General features: G+C 46.8%; 1 protein-coding gene across 1 annotated transcript in view; it reads right to left on the minus strand.

Moving 5' to 3' along the window:
* Positions 1–22,812, minus strand: part of LOC134608703 (collagen alpha-1(XXI) chain-like) — a 151,640-nt gene that overhangs the window by 20,157 nt on the left and 108,671 nt on the right. The window contains exons 17-18 of the mRNA XM_063451746.1: positions 22,297–22,341; positions 8,438–8,491 (exon numbers count right to left, since the gene is read on the minus strand). Of these exons, the coding sequence (XP_063307816.1) occupies positions 8,438–8,491; positions 22,297–22,341 (99 nt within the window). The remainder of the gene's footprint in view (positions 1–8,437; positions 8,492–22,296; positions 22,342–22,812) is intronic.

The following is a 22,812-nucleotide window of genomic DNA, read 5'->3' on the forward strand; positions in this document are numbered from 1 at the left end:
GAGGCCCGGCGGGCCCTTCGCCCTGTGACTGCTGCACTACGGGAACACGACATCACCTACAAATGGGGGTTCCCCTTCGCTCTCCTGGCCAGGCACCGCAATGGATGGACTTCTATACGCTGGCCTGAAGATGTTCCTCGGTTCATGGAAGACCTGGGCCTTCCCTCTCCTGCAGTGCCTAACTGGATCTTGGGCCAGTCGGCCCCCCCACCGAGACCGCAGAGACCGCCTAGGCGAAGAGAGGCGCGCTCCCCCTCCGCTCAGCCTCCCAGACGGCGCAGAAATCCGACTTCCCCGGAAGAATGAGACCTGCCCCATATGCACTGGGCCCTGGACCCGAGCAGCACCCCGGCTTGGCTCCCGAACCCCACCTATGGCTGTTGATACCTGCCTACTCAGCCTGCTTGGGCCTCACCGGGGTGGGATCCACTCACAGGTACGATGGGACACCTTTTTGGGGGGGGTTGTTGGGGTGTCCTTGGGGTGGGGACCTAGGCCCTGGGGCAAATTTCAGCTTGATTGAGCTCTGCTGGTGCCGCCCCATGCGGGTGCCCCCTCACCTTCCCACCCGTAACGAAGCCTCTTCATTGGGACTGGGGCACGTTTGTTTGTTTGGGAGGGGGGAGATTAAGATCAGCCGTTACACCACATGGAGACAACACCCTGAGAGACCTGGCTCCCAGGCCGCCACATAGATACGTTTTCGCTTTATCTGTATTCCCCACCTAACAGCCTATTTATACCCACAAATGTCTTTGGATGTGGGGTGTGGGGTGGGGGGGGACATCATACGTGTCCTTTGTCCTATCTCTCCTCTCACCCGGATACGGGACGTTAACGGATGGGGGTGGTATGGCATGGTGACATGGGGGCAACATGGGCTATGGACAGAACCCTGAAAATCTTGTCTCCCCTGCGGCCAGGTAGATACATTTATCTATGCTCTCCATCACATCGCATATGTATCTTTGCAAATGTTTTCGGGTGTGGGGTGCGGGGTTGGGGACATGGGGGGGATATTATGCGTGTTTTTTGCTATCACTCTCCCCTTGCTCGGACATCACATGTTGATGGGTGGGGGTGGGGTGGCACGGTGACATAGAAGCAGCACGGACTGTGGATAATACCCTGAAATCCCTGGCCTCCATGCTGCCACGTAGATATGCTTCCATCTTGCCTATACTCTCCGTCTAATTGCATATGTATATAATTGCAAAATGTTTTCGGGGGTAGGGTGTGGGGTGGGGGGCACTAGGAGGGAAGTCGTACACGCCCCTAGCTATGTTTTCCCCTCTGCTTAGATGCCACAGGCTGACCGGAGAGGTTGCTTTGGTCCGGTGACGTAGAGTGACAGTTTCCTCCCCCCCCCCCACGCATCCACGTTACTGCCAGACTCAGAGGTCCCCCCCCTTTCCCTCCCCCCCCCCCTGCATGCCATGGATGACCTTAGTGATAGAGAGTACCCTACGGGCAACTAGCGGATGTTGAAGGTTTGGGGTGTGGTCTGGGGGCCACGTCGGGGGACCCCTACTAATTTGTTGAACCATGTTTTGTTTGTTCTGAATGACTTGTTTGCTCACGCATATTGTTACCGCATTGCTTTATTAAGTGCCTTTGTCCTTGTAATGATGAGGCTCGTATCTGTTCAACCATATGCTAATCCCATCAGACAGCGCGGACCCACCATGCCAGATAGTTACAGTATTGGTGTCTGCGTTACCTGAGTGGGATGTCATTGTACTATAATATGAGGCACCTGACTACGACCTGGGAAAGAGCTGGGAGGGGTCCACGGGGGATGGAGATGGTCCTGGGACGGATATCCTCACGGGCATTTAGCCCCTTTACTATGGCCCTGAGGCATCAGGGAACTTGGACACACCCATTGACTACGCTCTGACATATTTAGCCCCACGCTAGCAGACAGGGGACAGGCGGGGCGGACATTTCCCTCACCTGATCGACCTACCCTCTTGGGCGGAGCCTGACCCGCGCTTCCCACACTATACACTCATGCTACGAGTTGAGCAGCTAGGCTGTGGTTTCCCTCCTTCCTGGGCGGGTACCGGACCGAGGTACCACTAGCACTGGTTGCAGCACGAGATCTACCACCCACATCTTCTTTCATAGGATCACACCAGACCTAGATTAGACACTAAATTCCCTTTCCCTATACTAGCTCTAGACGGACGTCGTCCTCCTGGAACCCGGACCCTGGTCTTACATACTTGGCGCTACTCCCGCTTTCCCCTGCTTCCCTCTTTACTCTCTCCCTCTCTCCCCCCCCCCCAACGTCGGCCTGCGTCAAGGCGGCACGCTCAGGAGATACCCCCCAGAGATCACGGAATACCTAGATACAGTGGTGATCCCGGCTTCTACCCATACTGTATCATAAGAGATGGCCTACCACGATACGCCTATTAGGGTCCTCACACAGAATTGTAGAGGACTTAACATACCCGAACGAAGGTCGCACCTCCTGAGGGAACTGAAGAAGAAACACATATCAGTAGCCATGATCCAGGAAACCCACTTCAAAACGGGCGCGGCACCTACACTCCAAAATAGGCACTATCCAAATAACTTCTTCTCCAATCATCCGACGGCCCACAAAGCAGGGACGGCTATCATCCTGGCTGCTAACCTCGAATTCAAGGAACTCGAACATGCTCAAGATTCCCAAGGACGATACCTCTTCCTTAAAGGGGTCATCGCAGATAAGATATACACCTTTGCCAACATCTATGCCCCCAATAGGCGGCAAGCTCCCTTCCTTCGAAACGCCCTGCATTTACTTGAAGACTTCACGGATGGCGTCCTAATCGTGGGGGGTGACTTTAATGTACCCCTAGACCCATTGATGGACTCTTCGTCGGGACACAGCTGCATCCCACAGACCAACCTGCGATCTATCCGTAGATCCCTGGAGGAACTGAGGTTAGCCGACTGCTAGAGGACACTTCACCCATCGGAGAAGGACTACACCTACTACTCTGTCCTCCACAACCGATACTCGCGTATAGACTACCTTTTCGTTGCACAAGAAGGTCTTACCCGCCTGCTTAAATCCGAGATAGACCCTGCCACCTGGTCGGATCACGGTTCGGTCTGGATGGAGCTGGAGTCCCCCCTGTTCCGCCCATCTTCATGGACATGGAGGCTCAACGAGGCACTACTGCTGGACCCCGCCGCGAAGGACCAGATAAATCAGGAACTAGAACACTACTTCAGGGAGAACGATACCCCCGACGTTTCTCCAATCTCCGTATGGGAAGCCCACAAAAGCGTTATTCGCGGTGTACTTATCCGCATTGCATCGCACAAACGAAAGGCAAATATGATTGAAATGGCTGACCTATACCAGAAGATAACCTCCTTGGAAGGTCAACATAAACGCTCACAACTGAATGGAATCTACGGGGAACTGATGGAACACAGGAGGAGACTTAAGGACCTCATTACCAGAAAACTCCTTCGCTCCCTACAACGTACGAAGGGGTTTTACTATGCTCATGCCAATAAAGGGGGGAAATACCTAGCAAGACTATTGAAAGGCCCTATGCCTCGCACGCAAATACGTAAATTACGCTTGGCTTCGAATGAAATATCCCCTTTCCCGCAGAGGATAGCCAACGAATTCCGGACATTTTATCAAAACCTCTACAACCTACATCCACCTCAACAGAGCGCACAAGACGAACACCACGCTAGGCGCATAGCGGAATACCTGTCCAACACGATCCCCAACACGATTGACCGGGACCCGGCGAACGCGCTCGACGCACCGATCAGCGTGGAAGAGTTAGCGGCGGCCCTTAAAGCATCCAAACCAGGCAAGGCCCCGGGACCGGACGGCTTCTCGTCTGGATACTACAAGGGTTTCTCCAGCCTCTTGTTGCCATGGCTGACAAAAGCGCTTAATGCGGTGGGCGAAGGTGGGAATTTGGGCGCAGAGTCCCTAGCGGCCACCATTACAGTTATGCTCAAGCCAGGAAAGGACCCGCTACTTTGCGGTAGCTACCGCCCCATCTCTCTCTTAAATGTTGACACCAAGCTGTTTACGAAGGTCATGGCAAGTAGACTTAACCACCTCCTACCAGACCTAGTTTATGTGGACCAGACGGGCTTTATTCCGGGACGTGAGGCGAGGGATAGCACCCTACGCCTGTTCTCCATTCAACAACACGCCAGAAAGACGAAAACACGACTATTACTTCTTTCAACAGATGCGGAGAAAGCATTTGAAAGGGTCGATTGGAAGTACATGCTAACAACTTTAGAGCAGATGGGATGTGGGCAGAGGTTCCTCACCTGGATATCGGCACTATACAGTAAGCCGCACGCGACTGTGAGGGTCAACGGGTCCACGACCGCCGACTTCGCGATCAGCAATGGCACTCGCCAGGGCTGCCCGCTCTCGCCTCTTCTATTCGCAATGTCATTGGAACCGTTACTCCAGGCGATCCGTTCGAACCCGGACATCCAAGGGTACACCTGGCAGACTACACACCACAAAGTAGCCGCATACGCCGATGACCTCTTGTTCTTTATACAAAACCCCAGGACGACACTCCCTTGTCTTCTCTCAGAATTCGAAAAATTCGGCCATATCTCGGGCTTCAAGCTCAACCTCTCAAAATGCGAAGTCCTGAACATCACAATCCCTACGGAGGAATACGCATCCCTGGGCTCGCAATTCCCCTTCAGATGGTGCCGTGGTAAAATGAAGTACCTGGGAGTCTGGGTAACCACGGCCCCGGAGGACTCTTATCGATTCAACTTTGACCCTCTCCTTAAGTCGGTTGTAACGGACCTGAACAGGTGGTCTCACCCTCACTTAACATGGCACGGCAGAGTGGCCGTGATCAAAATGAATGTCTTACCGAGAATCCTCTACCTCATGCAGACGATCCCGCTGGCCATACCGAGCACCTTCTTTTCCACCCTAAAAACGGCTATTATCAAGTTCGTGTGGCGCGGAGGCTGCTCCAGAATCCGACATGACATCCTTTGCCGACCGAGGAATCACGGAGGGCTTGCACTCCCAGACATCAAGAAATACAACCAAGCTACGATTATGCAACAAATTCTGGACTGGCACCTTAGCCCCACGGAAAAGCAATGGGTTACCTTAGACAAAGGCCTAGTCGGACCATCACTCGAGATGGAAGTTTGGGGGAACTCAGGGGGACGGATGCTTAGTGAGGAAGAAGGAAGTCCGATACGACAAACATTACTTGGTTGGAGGTCACTAAAGAGCCTGGACCACATTTCACCCTCCCCTAGCCCTATGATCCCACTCACACATAACACGGCGGTCGCCGGAGGTATACCATCGGGGGCTTGGCCCATCGCGAGTGACAGGGACTACATCCCCATCTACCAGGTCCTTGAAAGGGGCAAACTACGAGACTTTGCCTCGCTCCTAGGTACAAACCCCGGGACACCCCTCGCGGTACTCAGGTATCTACAACTGCAACACTACTACAACTCTATCCCGCACAGGGATCTGCTACACCGGGATCTCACCTGGTTTGAGGGACTCTGCGACCGAGGCGACCAGCTAGACCATGCAATCTCGACACTGTACCAACACTTACTAACAGGAGACTTGACCCAGGCCTCCACATTCCGCCGCCAATGGGAAACCCAACTTGGAAAGACACTAACTCCAGCGCAATGGGACACGGCACTACTGTGGAGGTCAACTACAAACTGATCTCCTCCTGGTACAGGACCCCGACCGTGCTACACCGGATCTATCCATCGATCACCCCGCTGTGCTGGAGGTGCCAGGCGGACCGCGGCTCGCTTATACATATCTGGTGGGAATGCAAAGACATCGTCCCATATTGGGCAATGATCAAGGACGCTGTCTCCGACATCCTGGGAGACATATCGGAATGGACAGCAGAACTAGCCCTGCTACACATATCGACACAACCCACCCAGATGTACAAACGGTCCATACTACGCCACTTGCTCAACGCTGCCAAAGCTAACATACCGGCACATTGGAAACAACACGACCCGCCCACTAAGAAAGAATGGATTCATAGGGTCGAAGATATACATGGGGCGGAAGGCATGCATGCTACCCTAACTGGCCGAGAAACGAAACATTTGGAAATGTGGCTTCCATGGTTCACATACATTACTCGTTATAGACAATCGGACACCACCTCTGTACCCTCTGGTGGAAGGGCAATCGCCGTGGGCCCCACTTGACGCAGCCCGACCTCCTACTAATCATCCTCCCCCCCCCCTTTTTTTCACTTAATCCTTCCTCACCCTCTTTCACTCTCGCAACTACTAGGCCAAAAGGGCCCTGAGACCAGGAGGACACAGGCAGGACCTTAAGGCACACAATAAAAAACAAAACAAAAAAAAAACATACATACAGTTCACTACACCTTCAGGACACATTTACTTTTAGCACTCGCGGGGCTCGGACATATACCCATTCCCTGGGAACCGCGAGTTATATTTTATATTTTAGTATTGCGCACTATCACAACTCACCATGCGATATTGGACGGCTCAGGCCCACAGCTCTCGGTAATGTATCACATAGACCGGCACCACACTCATCCTGCGCTAACACGGATACTTACGCTACCCTCTGGTCATACGTACCAACACACGCTTACTACACTGTCAATGCGGACAACAGGACACTTGCACACTGGGACACTCGCGAACCGCAGGCTCTGCAGGGAGGGTCGGGGATAAGGACCGTAACCAATATCGCCTACTTCACAGAGGCTAAGTTACACACACTGGGTGTAATTAACGCGAAACCCGACTTTAGCTACTCCTCCTTCCCTACTCCCTAGGGTTCGACCATGGGCCCTAACGCAAAACCCGCGAGTTCGCACCCGAGAGGGGCCTGCGAGACACCTGCTAGGCTAATCCTTAGACATCCCATTATAACGCTTTTACCTTCCCATGTACCTTGGGTATAGCCTACCCTACATGTGTTATTATTAAGTACCGAGAATGACATGCCTAATTACTAACTGTATCCACTCGCAACGTATAATTGTATTATGTGATACCCCCGGTTTGTTCTTAACAGGTCGACTTATATGATACCATTATCTCGCACACCGTGCGCCTACTTTATTCGGAGACCTGCGAGCCTCCCTGCTGATGCTAATGTAGAGATCTGCGCATCTCGAGTTGCTGTTTGCTTTACTAAAGACAGAAACCTGCAAGTTTCACTTGATTTGCTTTCTTGCTTACTGTTTATAATTTGAACAATTCTAATGAAGAAAGATTTACAAAAAAAAAAAAAAGAAAGTTGATTACGATAGATAATTAGTGACTGAACGAGTATATGAATAAAACTTAACTTTTAATGCTGTTATTGATTAAAAGGTGCGACTACTCCCCTAATTAAATTCTGAGGGAAGGTATCACCAGAAAACCAATAAAAAAACAAAAAACAAAAAAAAACAGGTAAACAGAAAATATGAGGTGTAGGTCTACTAACTAGTACCAGAGTATGTTGAGTGAAGGTATTGGTATACCTATATTGGTATTCCACCTTTAGATAAACATGAATCCTCCTGCCCTTCTCTTTGTTTGCTTATTCCAAACAGGTCTAAGATCAACAGGCACATCACCCCCAAACTAACATTATAGATACTTTTTCAGTGAGGTTCTTTCTAGGGAATAACATCTTATCTACATGCAATACTACTTATCTATATGTAGTACTTTTCACATTGTTTGGAAAGGCATACTTTTTAATGTAAAAAGTATTCCTAATATGTTTTCCCTCTTGTCTACAATTTACCTCTCTGTCACTGATATTTTAATATTTTAATATAAGAGCACAAGATTCTTTGTGGGAAGTTTCCAGGTAGGACAACTCAAAATCTATTTCATAACATGTTCCCACGAACGTCAGTTATTTGAAAGGGACCGTGTTTTCGATGCGAAATATTAATTGTTCTCATCTATGTAATATTAGAACTTAACAATACTTTATTTTGTTATTTTTATTTATGGATTTTTTCTTGTATATACTTCTTACAGTGGTCAGCATTATAACTCCAACATCTGTATGTCCTTTGGTCTCATTCAAAACAGTAAAATGTCTTGGGGGAAAAAAATGGCACCACTGACATAAACAGCAGTCCAGAATTCTTAGTGTACAGCTGCATGCTATGAATTGTGGGATCAACTGAATGCATCTATGGAAGCTATCTTGGAAGATCCCTCACGACCCTCATGTAAATAGTAGAAATATTATCTATCTCCCATTATCAACAACAATCAAAGCTATTTTATGCATGTATTCATAAGTATAATGCTTAGAATAGTGCTCTATACACACAGAGTGTACATTACTAAACAAACAACTCAGATGTTCTTTTTAATGTTGGTGAACAATGTTTTATTATACTGCTTAATATTAAAACAATTATACCTTTAGGCCAGGAAATCCGCTAGTTCCTTTTGGTCCTGGGATACCTCTTTCTCCCTGAAAAGATAAGTCATCAGGATTTAGAAAAAGCAAAAAAGAGAGCTGCAACATCCAAAGAATACTTTTCAGGAGTCACTTACTATTTTGGCAATGTGTAATCAACCATCTTCCCTCTCCCACATTCCCTCGCACACATATTCTAAACTCCCTACTGTAGGATTGTCTCTAAATCAAGTCATTGAGGAGCCAACTCGTAAAGAGGCCATACTAGATTTAGTGTTAACAAATGGAGATTTGGTATCCGATATTACTGTAGGTGAAAGTTTAGGTTCCAGTGATCATCAGGCAGTGTGGTTTAATATAAGAACAGTGACTGAGTCACACCACACAAAATCAAAAGTTTTAGACTTTAGAAAAACAGACTTTTCTAAAATTAGAATATGCGTAAAGGAGTCCTTGTCAGACTGGAGCAGTTTAAATTGAGTCCAAATGAAATGGGATTATTTAAAAGTTGCACTGCTTAAGGCAACAGAAAATTGCATTAGGCTTGTCAGTAAAAGCAAAAAAATTAAGAAACCACTGTGGTACTCCGCAGATGTGGCCAAAATAGTAAAAAAACAAAAAGTTAGCATTTAGTAATTATAAAAAACCCAGAGTGAGGAAGACAGAATGATCTATATGATTAGGCAGAAAGAGGCTAAGCAAGTTATAAGAGCCTCCAAAGCACACATAGAAGAGAAAATAGCACAGTCAGTTAAAAAAGGGACAAAACATGTTTTAGACACATAAATGAGAAAAGGAAAGTAAAACAAAGATTAATCAGATTAAAAACAAAAGAAGGAAGGTATGTAGAAGAGGATAAAGGTCTAGCTGACTGAATCAATGAATATTTTTGTTCAGTATTTACAAATGAAAATGCAGGAAAGGGGCCTCAGTTAGGAAAAAGCATAAATGAGTAATTTGTTACATGTGAGTTTACAGAGGAAGAGTTTCTATTTCAACTGTCAAAAGTAAAGACAAATAAGTCAATGGGGCCTGATGGAATACACTCAAAGTTATTAAAAGAGCTTAGTAGTGTACTAGCAACACAATTAACAGATTTATTTAACCAATCATTGTTAACAGGAGTAGTCCCAGAAGATTGGAAGTTAGCAAATGTTGTGCCCATGCACAAGAAAGATAGTAGGGAGGAGTCGGGCAACTATAGGCCAGTAAGCCTTACTTAAGTAGTGGGGAAAGTAATGGAAACCAGGTTAAAGTATAGGATTGTTGAACATCTGAAATCACATGAATTTTAAGATCAGAGACAACATGGGTTTACTTCAGGGAGATCATGCCAAACTTATCTAGTTGATTTTTGTTGATTGGGTAACTAAAATAATAGATCAGGGTGGTGCAGTCGACATTGCTTACCTCGATTTCAGTAAGGCTTTTGACACTGTTGCACATAGAAGGCTTATCAATAAACTGCAATCTTTAAGTTTGGATTCCAATATTGTTGAATGGGTAAGGCAGTGGCTGAGTGACAGGCAACAGAGGGTTGTAGTGAATGGAGTATATTCGAAGCATGGTCTTGTCATCAGTGGGGTATCTCAGGGATCTGTATTTGGACCCATTCTCTTTAATATTTTTATTAGTGGTATTGCGGAAGGTCTTGAGGATAAGGTGTGTCTTTTTGCTAATGATACTAAGATATGTAACAGGGTTGATGTTCCAGGAGGCAGGGCCGGACTGGGAATGAAAAGCAGCCCTGGAAAAAAATTCCATACCAGCCCCGTAATGCATCACGCCAGCATAGTGCGCAGATATGGAAGCGGGAAAAAAACTGAAAACTATCACTCAAACATGAAAGAAATCGTTTGTGCGTGGAGGGGTGCTGTGTGCGTAAAGGGGTGCTGTGTGCGTGAAGGGGTTCTGTGTGCGTGAAGGGGTGCTGTGTGCGTGGAGGGATGCTTTTTATGTGTGGAGGGGTTCTGTGTGCGTGAAGGAGTTCTGTGTGCGTGAAGGTGTGAAGGTGTTCTGTGTGTGGGGGGGTTCTGTGTGTGTGGAGGGGTGCTGTTGTTGGGGGGGAGGAGTGTAGTGTGTGTATGGGGGGGTTATAGCATTGATATATTTATATAAAAAAAAAAAAATGTAATCCCCTCCCCCTTTACCTTTGTCAGGGCCCAGGGGAGAGGGGGAACTTTTCAATCCCTGGTGGTCCAGTGGTGGCGCGTGCTGTTCAGCCTGCAGCTCCTCTGGCTGCAGGCTGACTTCGCTCTACTCCCGCGAGAACAGCAGGCAGGTCGGAGCGTTGCCATGGTAACGCACGGCAACGCTCCAACCTGCCTGCTCGCGGGAGGAGCGTTCTCGCTTGCAGGTTCCTGTCAGACCGGGTAGGGGAACAGAAGCTCCCCTACCCAGTGGCGTACACATGACCTATGCGGGCCCCGGTGCGAAAATTGATCCGTGGGCCCCCCCCGCACGCTTACTCTGCACAGGCCGGGGCCGCAACACATGGCGGCGGGCACCTGGTCGCAGGGGTTGCGACCCCTGCAACCGCGGTATGTACACCAGTGCATGCAGATGCACACACACTTAAAGGATCACTACAGACACCCAGATCACATCAACTCAAGTGGTCTGGGTGTCAGGTCCCTCTAGTTTTAACCCTGCAGCTATGCTATGATTCACTGAGGGTTAATGCAGCCTCTAGCGGCTGTCTCACTGACAGCCGCTAGAGGAGCTTCCGCGATTCTAGGACACTGAACGTCCATAGGAAAGCATTGAGTAATGCTTTCCTATGGGCGGTTTGAATGCGCGCACGGCTCTTGCCGTACATGCGCATTCGGAGCTGAGCGGCGGAGGGATCCCAGCGCCAAGGGAGTCCGGCGCTGGAGAAAGGTAAGTGCTGAAGACACACACACACTCTCATGAACAGACGCATACACACTAGCTAACAGACACACACATTTACTGACAGAGACACACTCAGCGACAGACATACATACACACTCACTTACAAAACATATACTCTCACTGACAAACACACACTCACTAACAGACATCAAACAGACTCACTAACACAAACACACTCAGTAACAGACACACACAGTAACACACTCACTGACACTCACTAACAGACACACACTCACTGACACTAACACTAACACACACACTAACACTCACAGTAACACTCAAAGTAACACTAACACACACAGTAACACACACACTAACACTCACAGTAACAGTAACACACACTGTAACACACACACACACACACACGCTAACACTCACAGTAACACTAACACACACACACACACACACACACACTAACACACACACACACACACTAACACTCACAGTAACACTAACACTCACAGTAACACTAACACACACAGTAACACTAACACACACACTAACACTCACAGTAACACTAACACACACACACACTAACACTCACAGTATCACTAACACACACACACACACTAACACTCAGAGTAACACTAACACACACACTAACACTCACAGTAACACTAACACACACACACACACACACACACACACTAACACTCAGAGTAACACTAACACACACACACACTAACACTCAGAGTAACACTAACACACACACACACTAACACTCAGAGTAACACTAACACACACACACACTAACACTCAGAGTAACACGAACACACACACTAACACTCACAGTAACACTAACACACACACACTAACACTCAGTAACACTAACACACACACACACACACACTAACACTCAGAGTAACACTAAAACACACACACACACTAACACTCAGAGTAACACTAACACACACACTAACACTCACAGTAACACTAACACACACACTAACACTCACAGTAACACTAACACACACACACACACACTAACACTCACAGTAACACTAACACACACACACACACTAACAAATTTTTTTTTAATTTAATCCCCCCAGCCTCCTTACCTTTTGGAGTGCTGAGGGGATTCCCTGGGGTCCAGTGGTGCTGCTGGGCTCCTGGGGGGCCGGTCACCTGGCGGGCAGTCAGGCTGGCGGGCGCGCGAGGGAGCACTCTCCCCTGAGTGCTTCCTCTTCAGCTCCCTCGCGCGCCGCGTACTGATACCGGCGCCGGAAGATGACGTCATCTTCCGGCTCCGGTATCAGTGCGGTGCGCGAGGGAGCTGAAGAGGAAGCACTCAGGGGAGAGTGCTCCCTCGCGCACTGCCGAGCCTGCCTGCCCGCCGGGTGTAAGCAGGGCCAGCCTCGGGGGGCCCGGAGGTGGCCGGATCCTGGGCCCCCCAGGAGAAGAGGCTGGCCCAGTGGTGCACACTAGGCGGCCGCGCACCGGCCACCTAGTGTGCCGGCCCACCGGGAAATTTCCCGGTCTCCCGGTGGGCCAGTCCGGCCCTGCCAGGAGGGATAAGCCAAATGGTAAATGATTTAGGTAAACTAGAAAAATTGTCAGAGTTGTGGCAGCTAATATAAGTGCAAGACAATGCATCTTGGACGTAACAACCCAGGGCAGGGGACAGAATATTTGATAGAGTCCTAACCTCAGCATCTGAGGAAAGGGATTTAGGGGTAATTATTTCAGATGACTTAAAGGTAGGCAGACAATGTAATAGAGCAGCAGGAAATGCTAGCAGAATGCTTGGTTGTATGGGGAGAGGTATTAGCAGTAGAAAGAGGGAAGTGCTCATGCCATTGTACAGAACACTGGTGATACCTCACTTGGAGTATTGTACGCAGTACTGGAGACCGTATCTCCAGAAGGATATTAATACTTTAGAGAGCGTTCAGAGAAGGGCTACTAAACTAGTCCATGGATTGCAGGATAAAACTTACAAGGAAAGGTTAAAGGATTTTGACATGTATAGCTTGATGGAAAGACGAGACAGGGGAGATATGATAGAAACATTTAAATACATAAAGGGAATTAGACATGTGCATTAGTTTTAGTACGAATACGAAAATTCGGGATTTATCGTATTCGTTTACTAAAATGTAAAGAAAAGCCCTACAAACTAAATATAAATGAAACGAAAGGGTAAATGCTGAATGCATTACCTTTTTGTTTAGTTTGTTTAATAGACTCCCTGCTGCACGGGAATTAACCCCCACAGCACAATGAAATAACAGTGCGCATGCGTGGGGAAAAGAACAAGGAGGGAGCCAGCAGCTGTACCAGCTACCTCCTTGTAATAATATTAATTCCAAACCCCTCCACCCCATTAAAACCTATGGGGGTCACTATGACCCCCATATTTATAAAAGGATGGTTAAATCCTCCTGCATGCCCCAACTTGCCAGTGGCTGCTCGCTGTCATTTAACACTAAATATAAATCAGTATGGGGGTCACTCTGATATTCCACTCTTAATTCCTCCCACATGCTCTACTTGTGGCATGCCGCGAGTAGGGGCATGTTGCCAAAACAAATTTTAAAGTACTAGTGACTGGACAGCTATTGCTGCCCAGTCACTAGTGCAATAAGGTGGGACCTGGCACAGGTCCCCCCGTTCCCCCGTGGTGAGGAACACAAATACCTAAAATAGGGGGGACATGGTGCCCCCCCTGCACCCCACCCGTGACCCGCGGGTGGGGGCTATTAACCTAATTTCCCCCTTGGTTCCCACCCATGAGCGGCAGGTGGGGACTCTAATTAATTAAAAGGGGGACCTAATATCCCCCCTGGTCCCCACCCATGAGTGCGGGTGGGGACCCTAAACACATAAATAATGGGGGGAACCTAATGCCCCCCCCAGGTCCCTACCCATGAGCGGCGGATGGGGACCCTAAATAAAATAAATAATGGGGGGGACCTAATGCCCCCATTGTCCTCACCCATGAGCGGCGGCTGGGGACCCTAAATAAATAATGGGGGTGACCTAATGTCCTCCCAGGACCCCAACCATGAGCGGACGGTGGGGACCCTAAATAAATAAATAATGGGGGGCATGAGCCACTGACTGCTCACTGTTTAGGTGACATGCCCCTACTTGCGTCATGCCGCGAGTAGGGGCATGCAGGAGGATTTAACCTCCCTTTTATTAATATGGGGATCCCTCATAAGTTTTAATGGTGTGTGTGTGTGTGTGGGGGTGGTTTGGAATTAATATTATTACAAGGAGGTAGCTGGTAGCGCTGCCTGCTCCCTCCTTGCTTTTATTTTTTTTGCCCATATGCAGTGCTGTTTTCGTCTTAATGGACGAAACCAAATTCGTTTTTTTTTTTAAATTTGAGGTTTATTGAGTTTTCAACATGTCATAAGATGGGGCGGGCGGCAGGGTACAGAAGAGAAAGGATGGGTGGGGGAACGACAAACAGTCACATTACAGATTTGCATTTCATTCTCAATTTGGCTTTACAATCCGTTTTCGACATACATAAATTGATGGTTTGGGGTTGCTTGTACTGACATTCCACAGTAGGCTAATGGGTACGTTACATTTACACATCTTGTAAGTGTCGCAGCAGTAGCCAACCATCGTGTTATCCATAGTCACTAGGTGTTGCTCCTGTGACCTAGCTTGTCCCTTCCTAATTTCCCCTTCTGCCTCTCTTTCCCTATATTTGCGTCACTCCCCTACTGTGTCTGCCGATTGGGCTTTATATGTATTGTATCTTGTGTCTGTGGGTGACAGGTAGGGGGGTCCCTATGTTGTCCTGGGGGCCTGTGGCACCGAGTGGCCTATGGTTTCTAGTCTCCAGGAGCTCCACATCTCCCACGCTCCCCTATAACATTGTGTTCGTGAGTGCACTGCGTTATATTGCGTTTCGTATATTAGTTGTTTATCTATGTCTTGTAAGAGGTGTTGGGTATTCGGGGCTGTGGTGGACTTCCAGGATCTCGCTATTACTCTTTGTGCAGTTAACAGGATATGGTATATTAATTTCCTCGCCTTAGCAAGCAAGTCGGAGGGAATGTCCAGTAATAGAAATGTCAAGGGTTCGAAGTTGATGTCGGTTTTGGTGATTCGGGTTATAATTTGCCGTACTTCTTTCCAAAACCTCTCCAATTTAGGGCATCCCCACCAGGTATGTAGAACTGAACCCAGGTCTCGTGTGCATCTCCAGCAAGTCGGGGTGTGTGTGAGGGTACAACCTATGCAGGCGGGTTGGCACCATATACCACTTATACACTGTTTTTTGGTATTGTTCGATAAGTGGGGCTGACTTAATCATCCTCTTTACAGAGGACGCAATGTGTTTCCATTTATTCTCGGTTATAGTGGTGTTCAGGTCGGAGGCCCAGTGTTGTGCTTGTGTGGAGCTGTAAAACGGCTGGTATGGTTAGATGAGTTTGTAGCATTCTGATATTGGCTTGAATTTAGGCGGGGGTACTCCTGAAATCCCTATTTTTTTCCCATATCGAGGGTTCCTTGTTTGGTGTCCTTGTGCCTGTTTCTTGTTATGTCTGTGTAGAAAGGATTGGAGCTGTACGTGTGAGTAGTGTGATGTGTGTGGGATATTATAAAGAGAGCATAACTTCGAGAAGGACAGTAATTTGCCTGTAGCGTACATGTGTGAGAGGTGTGTAGCTCCCTTTTCTTTCCACGGTGCTGTAGGGATGCAATAGGTGATAGCTTCTATGGGGGTTGCCATAGATAGTGGGTGGATTTCCCAGGTATGTAATGCTAAGCCAAGTTGTGTGGGCATGTTCGGGGTGGTTGGTCTAGTGGTTTTGTTCAGCCACAACAGATTAGGGACTTGGAAGGGAGCTATAGCTTGGTTCTCCATTTTTACCCACTGGGGTTGATTTGTTTTGATAAGATGTGCGAGTAAGGAGGTCAATATCGCGGTCTGGTGATATGATTTGACGTGTGGGAATGCCATCCTGCCATTCCTCGCAGGGGCCATTAACAATTTTTGTGAGATTCGTGCTCGTCCCATGCCCCAGGTGAATTGTAGCATCTTAGTTTGTATGCTTTTGAAATAAGAATTTGGTACTCGCCAGGTAAGGTTCCTAAATAGGTACTGAAGTTTTGGCAATATGGTCATTTTGAGCGCTATTATACCAGAATAAAAATAGTTGTCCACAGCCCTTCAGGACCTCAGTACACTCCTTCCAGACCCTATTGTAGTTAGAGGGGAACATATCATTTGGGTTTTTGGTGAATTTCAGGCCCAGGTATTTTATATTCCCCTTTCTCCATTCAAATGGGTAGTCTCTCCGCAGTCGTGTTAGTACTTGCGGGTCCAGGCGGAGCCCCAGTGCCTGTGTTTTAGTGGTGTTGAGGGAGTAGTAGGACAGCGTCCCATATTCTGTGATGAGTGTCATGATAATAGGTAGGGATTTTTCAGGGTTTGTTACGTACAGCAAGATGTCATCCGCAAATGCACTGATCTTTATTTTTCTCTCGTGCCAGTCTACCCCGTCTATTTCCTGATGGGTTCTAATTGCTGCAAGTAGAGGCTCTAAGGCCAGCACATAGAGCAGGGGGGACAAGGGGCACCTCTGTCTCGTGCCGTTCGTAATTTTGAATGGTTTTGACAAAAACCCAGCTTGTAGTACTTGGGCTGTGGGGTGGGAGTACAGGGCAAATATCTGGTTAATAAATTGATGTGGGAACCCGAACCTTTCTAACACCTGACGGAGGAAGGGCCAACCCAGGCGGTCGCAGGCTTTCTCGGCATCTAGAGCTAGGAGCAGTCCTCCTGGGCCCGACCCCCTCATCCTCTCCATTACGAGGGACAATTTCCGGGTATTGTCCATTCCCTGCCTCCCCAACACAAACCCAGTTTGATCATCATGGATTAATGTTGGGAGGATTTTACCCATTCTGGTGGTTAATATTTTAGCATAGATCTTAGCATATGAGTTCAATAATGAGATGGGTCTAAAGTTTTTGCATTGATCTGGGGGTTTCCCCGGCTTGGGCAAGGTTACTATTGTGGCCAGGAGCATCTCGGGAGGGAGTTGTCCCGTGTCTGTTGCTGTCCGAAACATCCGCACCAGCCACGGGCCAAGTAAGTCCGCAAATGTTTTGTAGTATGCATTGGATAAACCGTCCGCCCCTGGGGATTTCCCCGTGGGCAGGTGTTTGATGGTATCCAGGACTTCGTCTAAGGTAATTGGCTCGAGTAAAGCTGTGAGTTGGGTCTGGTCTAGGTGCGGGAGGGGAAGTTCCGTCAGATATGTGCGGATCGAAGTGTCATTTAGGGGGGTGACGTTAGGTTGTTCTTTTAGGTTGTATAAGCCCGAGTAGTAATTCGCGAACTCCTGTGAAATCTCTAGGGGGTTTTGTACCTTTTTACCCTCAGTGGTGTGCAGGCGAGTTATTTTAGACGCTGCCAGTCACGCCCTTAGTCGGTTAGCGAGGTATTTTGTGGCTTTTCCACTATGGTGATAAGATGTTGCTTTCATCTTTTGCAGAAAGTAAGCAGTTTTTGTTGCATTCAGTTCGGTTAATCGATCTGTCAGAGTTTGGACCTGGCTAGCCAAGGTGTGGGAGGGGTTCAGTTTGTTTTGGGCAGTCGCTACGGCCAATTGTTTCTGGCATTCTAGTTGGGTTTTTTGTCTACACTTCTTGAGATATGAGGAACTTCTAATAAAGAGTCCTCTCACAACGGCCTTGTGTGCTAACCACACAGTTTGATCGGACACATCACCCTTAGAGTTTGTTTGGAAATAGTCAGCTAGTCCCGTCTTCACTTGGTTTAGGAAAGCGTGATCGTGTAACAGCGATTCGTTTAACCTCCAGGTCCCTCTCCCTTTAAACTGAAATGAGTCGAATAGGTTGAGATATACCGGGCTATGGTCCGACCAAGTTATCTCACCAATGTTACAGGTCGAGACCTGTGCCAATGTTGGTTGGTCTACATAAAAAGTGTCTATGCGGGTGTAGGTATTCTGTAGTTTTGAGTGAAAGGAATAATCTCTCTCCCCAGGGTGAAGGACTCTCCAGCTGTCATATAGGTTGTAGTGTGAGTCTTGTAGTTAACGATTTACACATGGATATCATGTGTCCCCTTCTTACGCCCTGATGTAGTGCTGTTGTATCTTCCTCAGGAGATGTAATGAAATTAAAGTCTCCGCAGAGGATCAACCCTCCTAGTTTGTGTATCTCGATTTTTTGCAATAAGCACTGGAGGAATGTCTCTGCACCCGTGTTGGGAAAATATGCGGAAACCAGGGTGTATTGAGCGTTATTGAAGAGGCCTATCAGGATAATAAATCTGCCCTGGGGATCGACAAACTTTCCATGTTCTACAACCGCCACATCTTTGTGGATTAAAATAGATGTCCCTTTGGTCTTATTTGCCGAAACCGCATGGTATTGAGTCGGAAAGAGTTTAGTGTATATTTTGGGGGTCTTAGTACTTTTGAAATGTGTCTCCTGAATGCAGGCGATATCTGTCCCCCGAGTCTTGAGTTCTTGTAATAAAAGATGTCTCTTGCCTGGGGTATTTAACCCCTTTACATTATATGTCAATAGTTTCATATTGGGTCAACAGTACCATAAGGGACAATGTGATGGTTTGTGCAATGCCTGTTTGGATTGGTAGCTTGGGATTATTGTCATATGCCGAGTGCTGGGATTGTTTTTGGGAATGATCTGAACTGAAATTGCAAAGTGTGGACTGTATGTCTAGGAATAAGGGGGGGGGGGGGTAGAGGGGGGTTGAAACAACCTGTGGGTGGTGTACCCAGTATGGCTCCCAGGACCGGGGCCTCGTCCCGCAACCTAGCAAGTAGGTGCGGTTAGTGGGGGGGGGAGGGGGTGCAGGTGAACCCGTCTAACATGTCGGTCATTCACCTAGAAACCTCAGAGCAATTGCAACTTCAAAGTGTACAAACCTACAAAACAGTTAATACATTTATATAACACACATAATATAATGTTTGTGAACATTCTCAGCCAATATGTCTGTGTGTGACATCTTCTGCTGCTCAGTCCTTTCCCCTGTGGGGTAGAGTGTGCTTAGTGGGCAGAGTCAAATTCTAACCAGCAGTATATGCTGCCTATGCTTCGGGTCTACAGTGGCTAAGGCCAATGGTAAACCTAGGCATGTATGGCGCCATAAGGCAAGAGTGTCTGTTGGTAGTTTCTAGTATCCTAGCTCAGCATTTGCTAATTGAACTTAAAGGTGTATGTGGTGTATAGTTACGTATGTCTTGAATGTCTCATTGGGTCGACCACTCCGGCGACATTCGCGGGACCTTTGCTGATTTAATGGGTTCGGTGGATGGGAGTAGAAGTCCCCAGTCCCTCAGCTTTTGGATTCCCTGGGTCACGTCTGTAATGGGGTGGATCGCTTCTGGATGAGATATTAGGAGTTTGGCTGGATAGCCTCAGCGATAGCTCACGTTCTGTTCCCGCAGGATCGTGGTGATGGGTGCCAGTGATTTCCTGAAGTGTAATGTTTCGGCCGACAGGTCTGCAAAGATTTTAACAGATTTGTAGTCGTTCGGCATGTCTGCGTTCCTACTGGCTCTCATAATTTTTTCTTTGGCGTGGAACAAATGTATTCTAGCGATGACATCTCTCGCTGCTGTTGGTGGCAAGTGCTTCAGCCTGCGCAGTCTGTGCGCTCTGTCAATAATCAGTTGGTCAGGATGGATTTCTGGCATGAGGGATTGAAATAGGTCGGATAGATATCTGTGGAGGTCAGCGTTTTGTATCGATTCCACGGAACCGGAGATTGTTCCTCCTTGCTCTGTCTTCTATGTCCGCTAGTTTTAATCTGTGCGCCTCCAGAATATCATCTATTTCTTGAATTTTGTCTCCTGAAGCTGGTTTTTCATATTCTTTTGTATACTATCAGTAAATTCCGCCATCATTTTGCGGATGCCTCCCATCGTCAGCGGTTGCTCATCTCATGTGTGAGGAGGGGATGCTTGCGGTGAGAGGGAGGTTTCCCGCTTCCTCTGGTCGCCGACATCTTGCGCAGGCTCCTGGCCCTCTCTCAGCTTGGAGGCTGCGGCTTTTGTGAGGAAGAAAGAGGCTCGATCGGATTTCCCAGCCTTGTTTTTTTGTCTTTGGGACATGGTTTCTACCTTCTCCGAGCGGTAGGTAAAGTGGTAGGTAAGGTTCCGCTCAGTATTCCGCTTGTTTATGGCTCTTATCGGTTTCGTTTCGCCAGAGCTGTTCTTACATGCGTCCGTTCAGCTCCGGCTGCAGGCCACGCCCCCCAAATTCTTTTTTTTAACAAATTTCGTTCTAAAATGAATGGTTTGTGGACGAAATTTGGGATTGACTAATTAAATTTGTATTTAGTACGAAATCATTGCAAAAGGGAATCAGCACAGTAAAGGAGGATCCTATATTTAAAAGAAGAAAAACTACCATAACAAGAAGACATAGTCTCAGATTAGAGGGTCAAAGGTTTAAAAATAATATCAGGAAGTATTACTTTACTGAGAGGGTAGTGGATGCATGGAATAGCCTTCCAGCTGAAGTGGTAGAGGTTAAAACTGTAAAGGAGTTTAAGCATGCGTGGGATAGGCATAAGGCTATCCTAACTATAAGATAAGGCCAGGGACTAATGAAAGTATTTAGAAAATTAAGCAAACTAGATGGGCCAAATGGTTCTTATCTGCCGGCACATACTATGTTTCTATGTTACACATCCTCTGGTGGTGTAGTAAAGCTGGGTAGGAGATAAGGAGAATTGATTCCCTGTTACAGATCAGATTCTCTAATACAACAGAGTTCTTGGTCCAGGGCATAGATTTCCTTCTCGCACACTACCATTAGGCCTTGCCTGGAACAGGAAATAGATCTAGGATCTAAAAGCCCACTAAAGGACCTCAGGCCACTTCATGTCAACGAGGTGCAGTAGCTCTGTAGTTTTAAGCCTGCAATGTAAAACATTTTGTAGGCAGCCATTAGGGGCGCTTCAAGTCCTAGAACCAAGTGAAACTTGGTCATGACATCAAATGACTCTTGTAGGGGTAAACATTGGATTGGCTGGGATCATCAACCTTCATGATCTCAGTCAAGGAGGCAGAGTGACAGAACCGGCACGGCGAGAGCTGAAAGGCAAGTAAAACTCAACTTTCAAAGCTTCACAGTTCCAGAGGAAGATGAACTTAAACAGGTATTACCATGTTTGTATTCCTAACTCTATGGTTTTCCTTTAAGGTTAGATGTTTTTTGAGGCTCAGGGCTAAGATAATAAGTGTCAGAATAATAAAGTTCAGGCTAATTAGGGTCATGATAATAAGGTTTATAGTAAAGATAATGTGGCATATTGAGGGTAGGAGAGATAGTGTTAGAAAGATATGAACTCTTTATCATCTCTGGGATATAGACTTGGCAGGTATGCATTTTTTTCTGTTAAACTATTTCTTTACTTTTGTCCCAGCAAACACTGATCCCTCCCTGACAGATATACATTTCTATAACACCCAGTTAGGCTATACAGCTCTTACTTTTGCTGGTGCTACAGAACAAAGTAATTGAAAATGGGCTAGTTGGACACATCACCTAATCTCCCTGGTTGAGACTCAGCCTATTTGCTATGTTTTTCCAATGGCCAATGCAGTAGTAAGGAATGAAAATCCCCCAAGTACGTCACAGAACACATTGATATGTGTAGCACAATTCACTGAATTAAAAACAAAGCAGTTGCTTTGTTTTTAATCAAGTTAGTTGTGCCATACATGTTTGTTTATATACACAGCTAGTACAACATTGGTATGCTAGTATTTCAGTATCCAACAATATTGCATATTAATGTTATCTCTGTCCACTCCATATAAACTGATTATACCATGAGCAAATGTACTCAAGAGTGGCTAGATTATGATTTTCAAGAGGTAAAAATGTATTTTATTAGGAAAAACTTAAATGCCAATCTAATTACCCAATTTGGACAAAAAAATAGAGCTTTGTCATCCAAAGAATAATTTTCTCATATTTACCTTTATGCCAGCTGCACCGGGAAAACCCACCGGACCCCGAAATCCCTAAATATAAATCAATCAATCATAGACACTTATTAAAGCAATCAGTTTGGTTTTTAGAATATTGGTGAAAAGATAGACATTTACAAGGTTACAGAAACACATTTGCTAGTTCGTGTACTCTTTTGACTCATGATTATTCCTGCAATGTGTAAATCTGGATTTCTTTTTCCTTTTAATAATCTTATTACTAAATCAATAAAACCAATGTATAATTCAGATCACTATATTGTCTCTGTTTTTTATACATTTAACTAGTATTTTAGCTATCACATTGGCTGGCTAAAAACATGTGACTATTGAGTGGGACTCATTAACCACCCAAAATCTAGGAGGTTTCCTGAAATGCCCTTAGTAAAGGTATTCTTGACTTCCAGGGGATTATTGCAAGAAGTGAATTTCGGTGAACCTGCATTGTGCAACTGGCAAAGACCAAATGTTAACAATGAGTAAATCTGGTGAAGTAGGTCATAT

Source organism: Pelobates fuscus, chromosome 4 (assembly GCF_036172605.1).
Source record: "Pelobates fuscus isolate aPelFus1 chromosome 4, aPelFus1.pri, whole genome shotgun sequence".
NCBI classification, from domain to species: domain Eukaryota; kingdom Metazoa; phylum Chordata; class Amphibia; order Anura; family Pelobatidae; genus Pelobates; species Pelobates fuscus.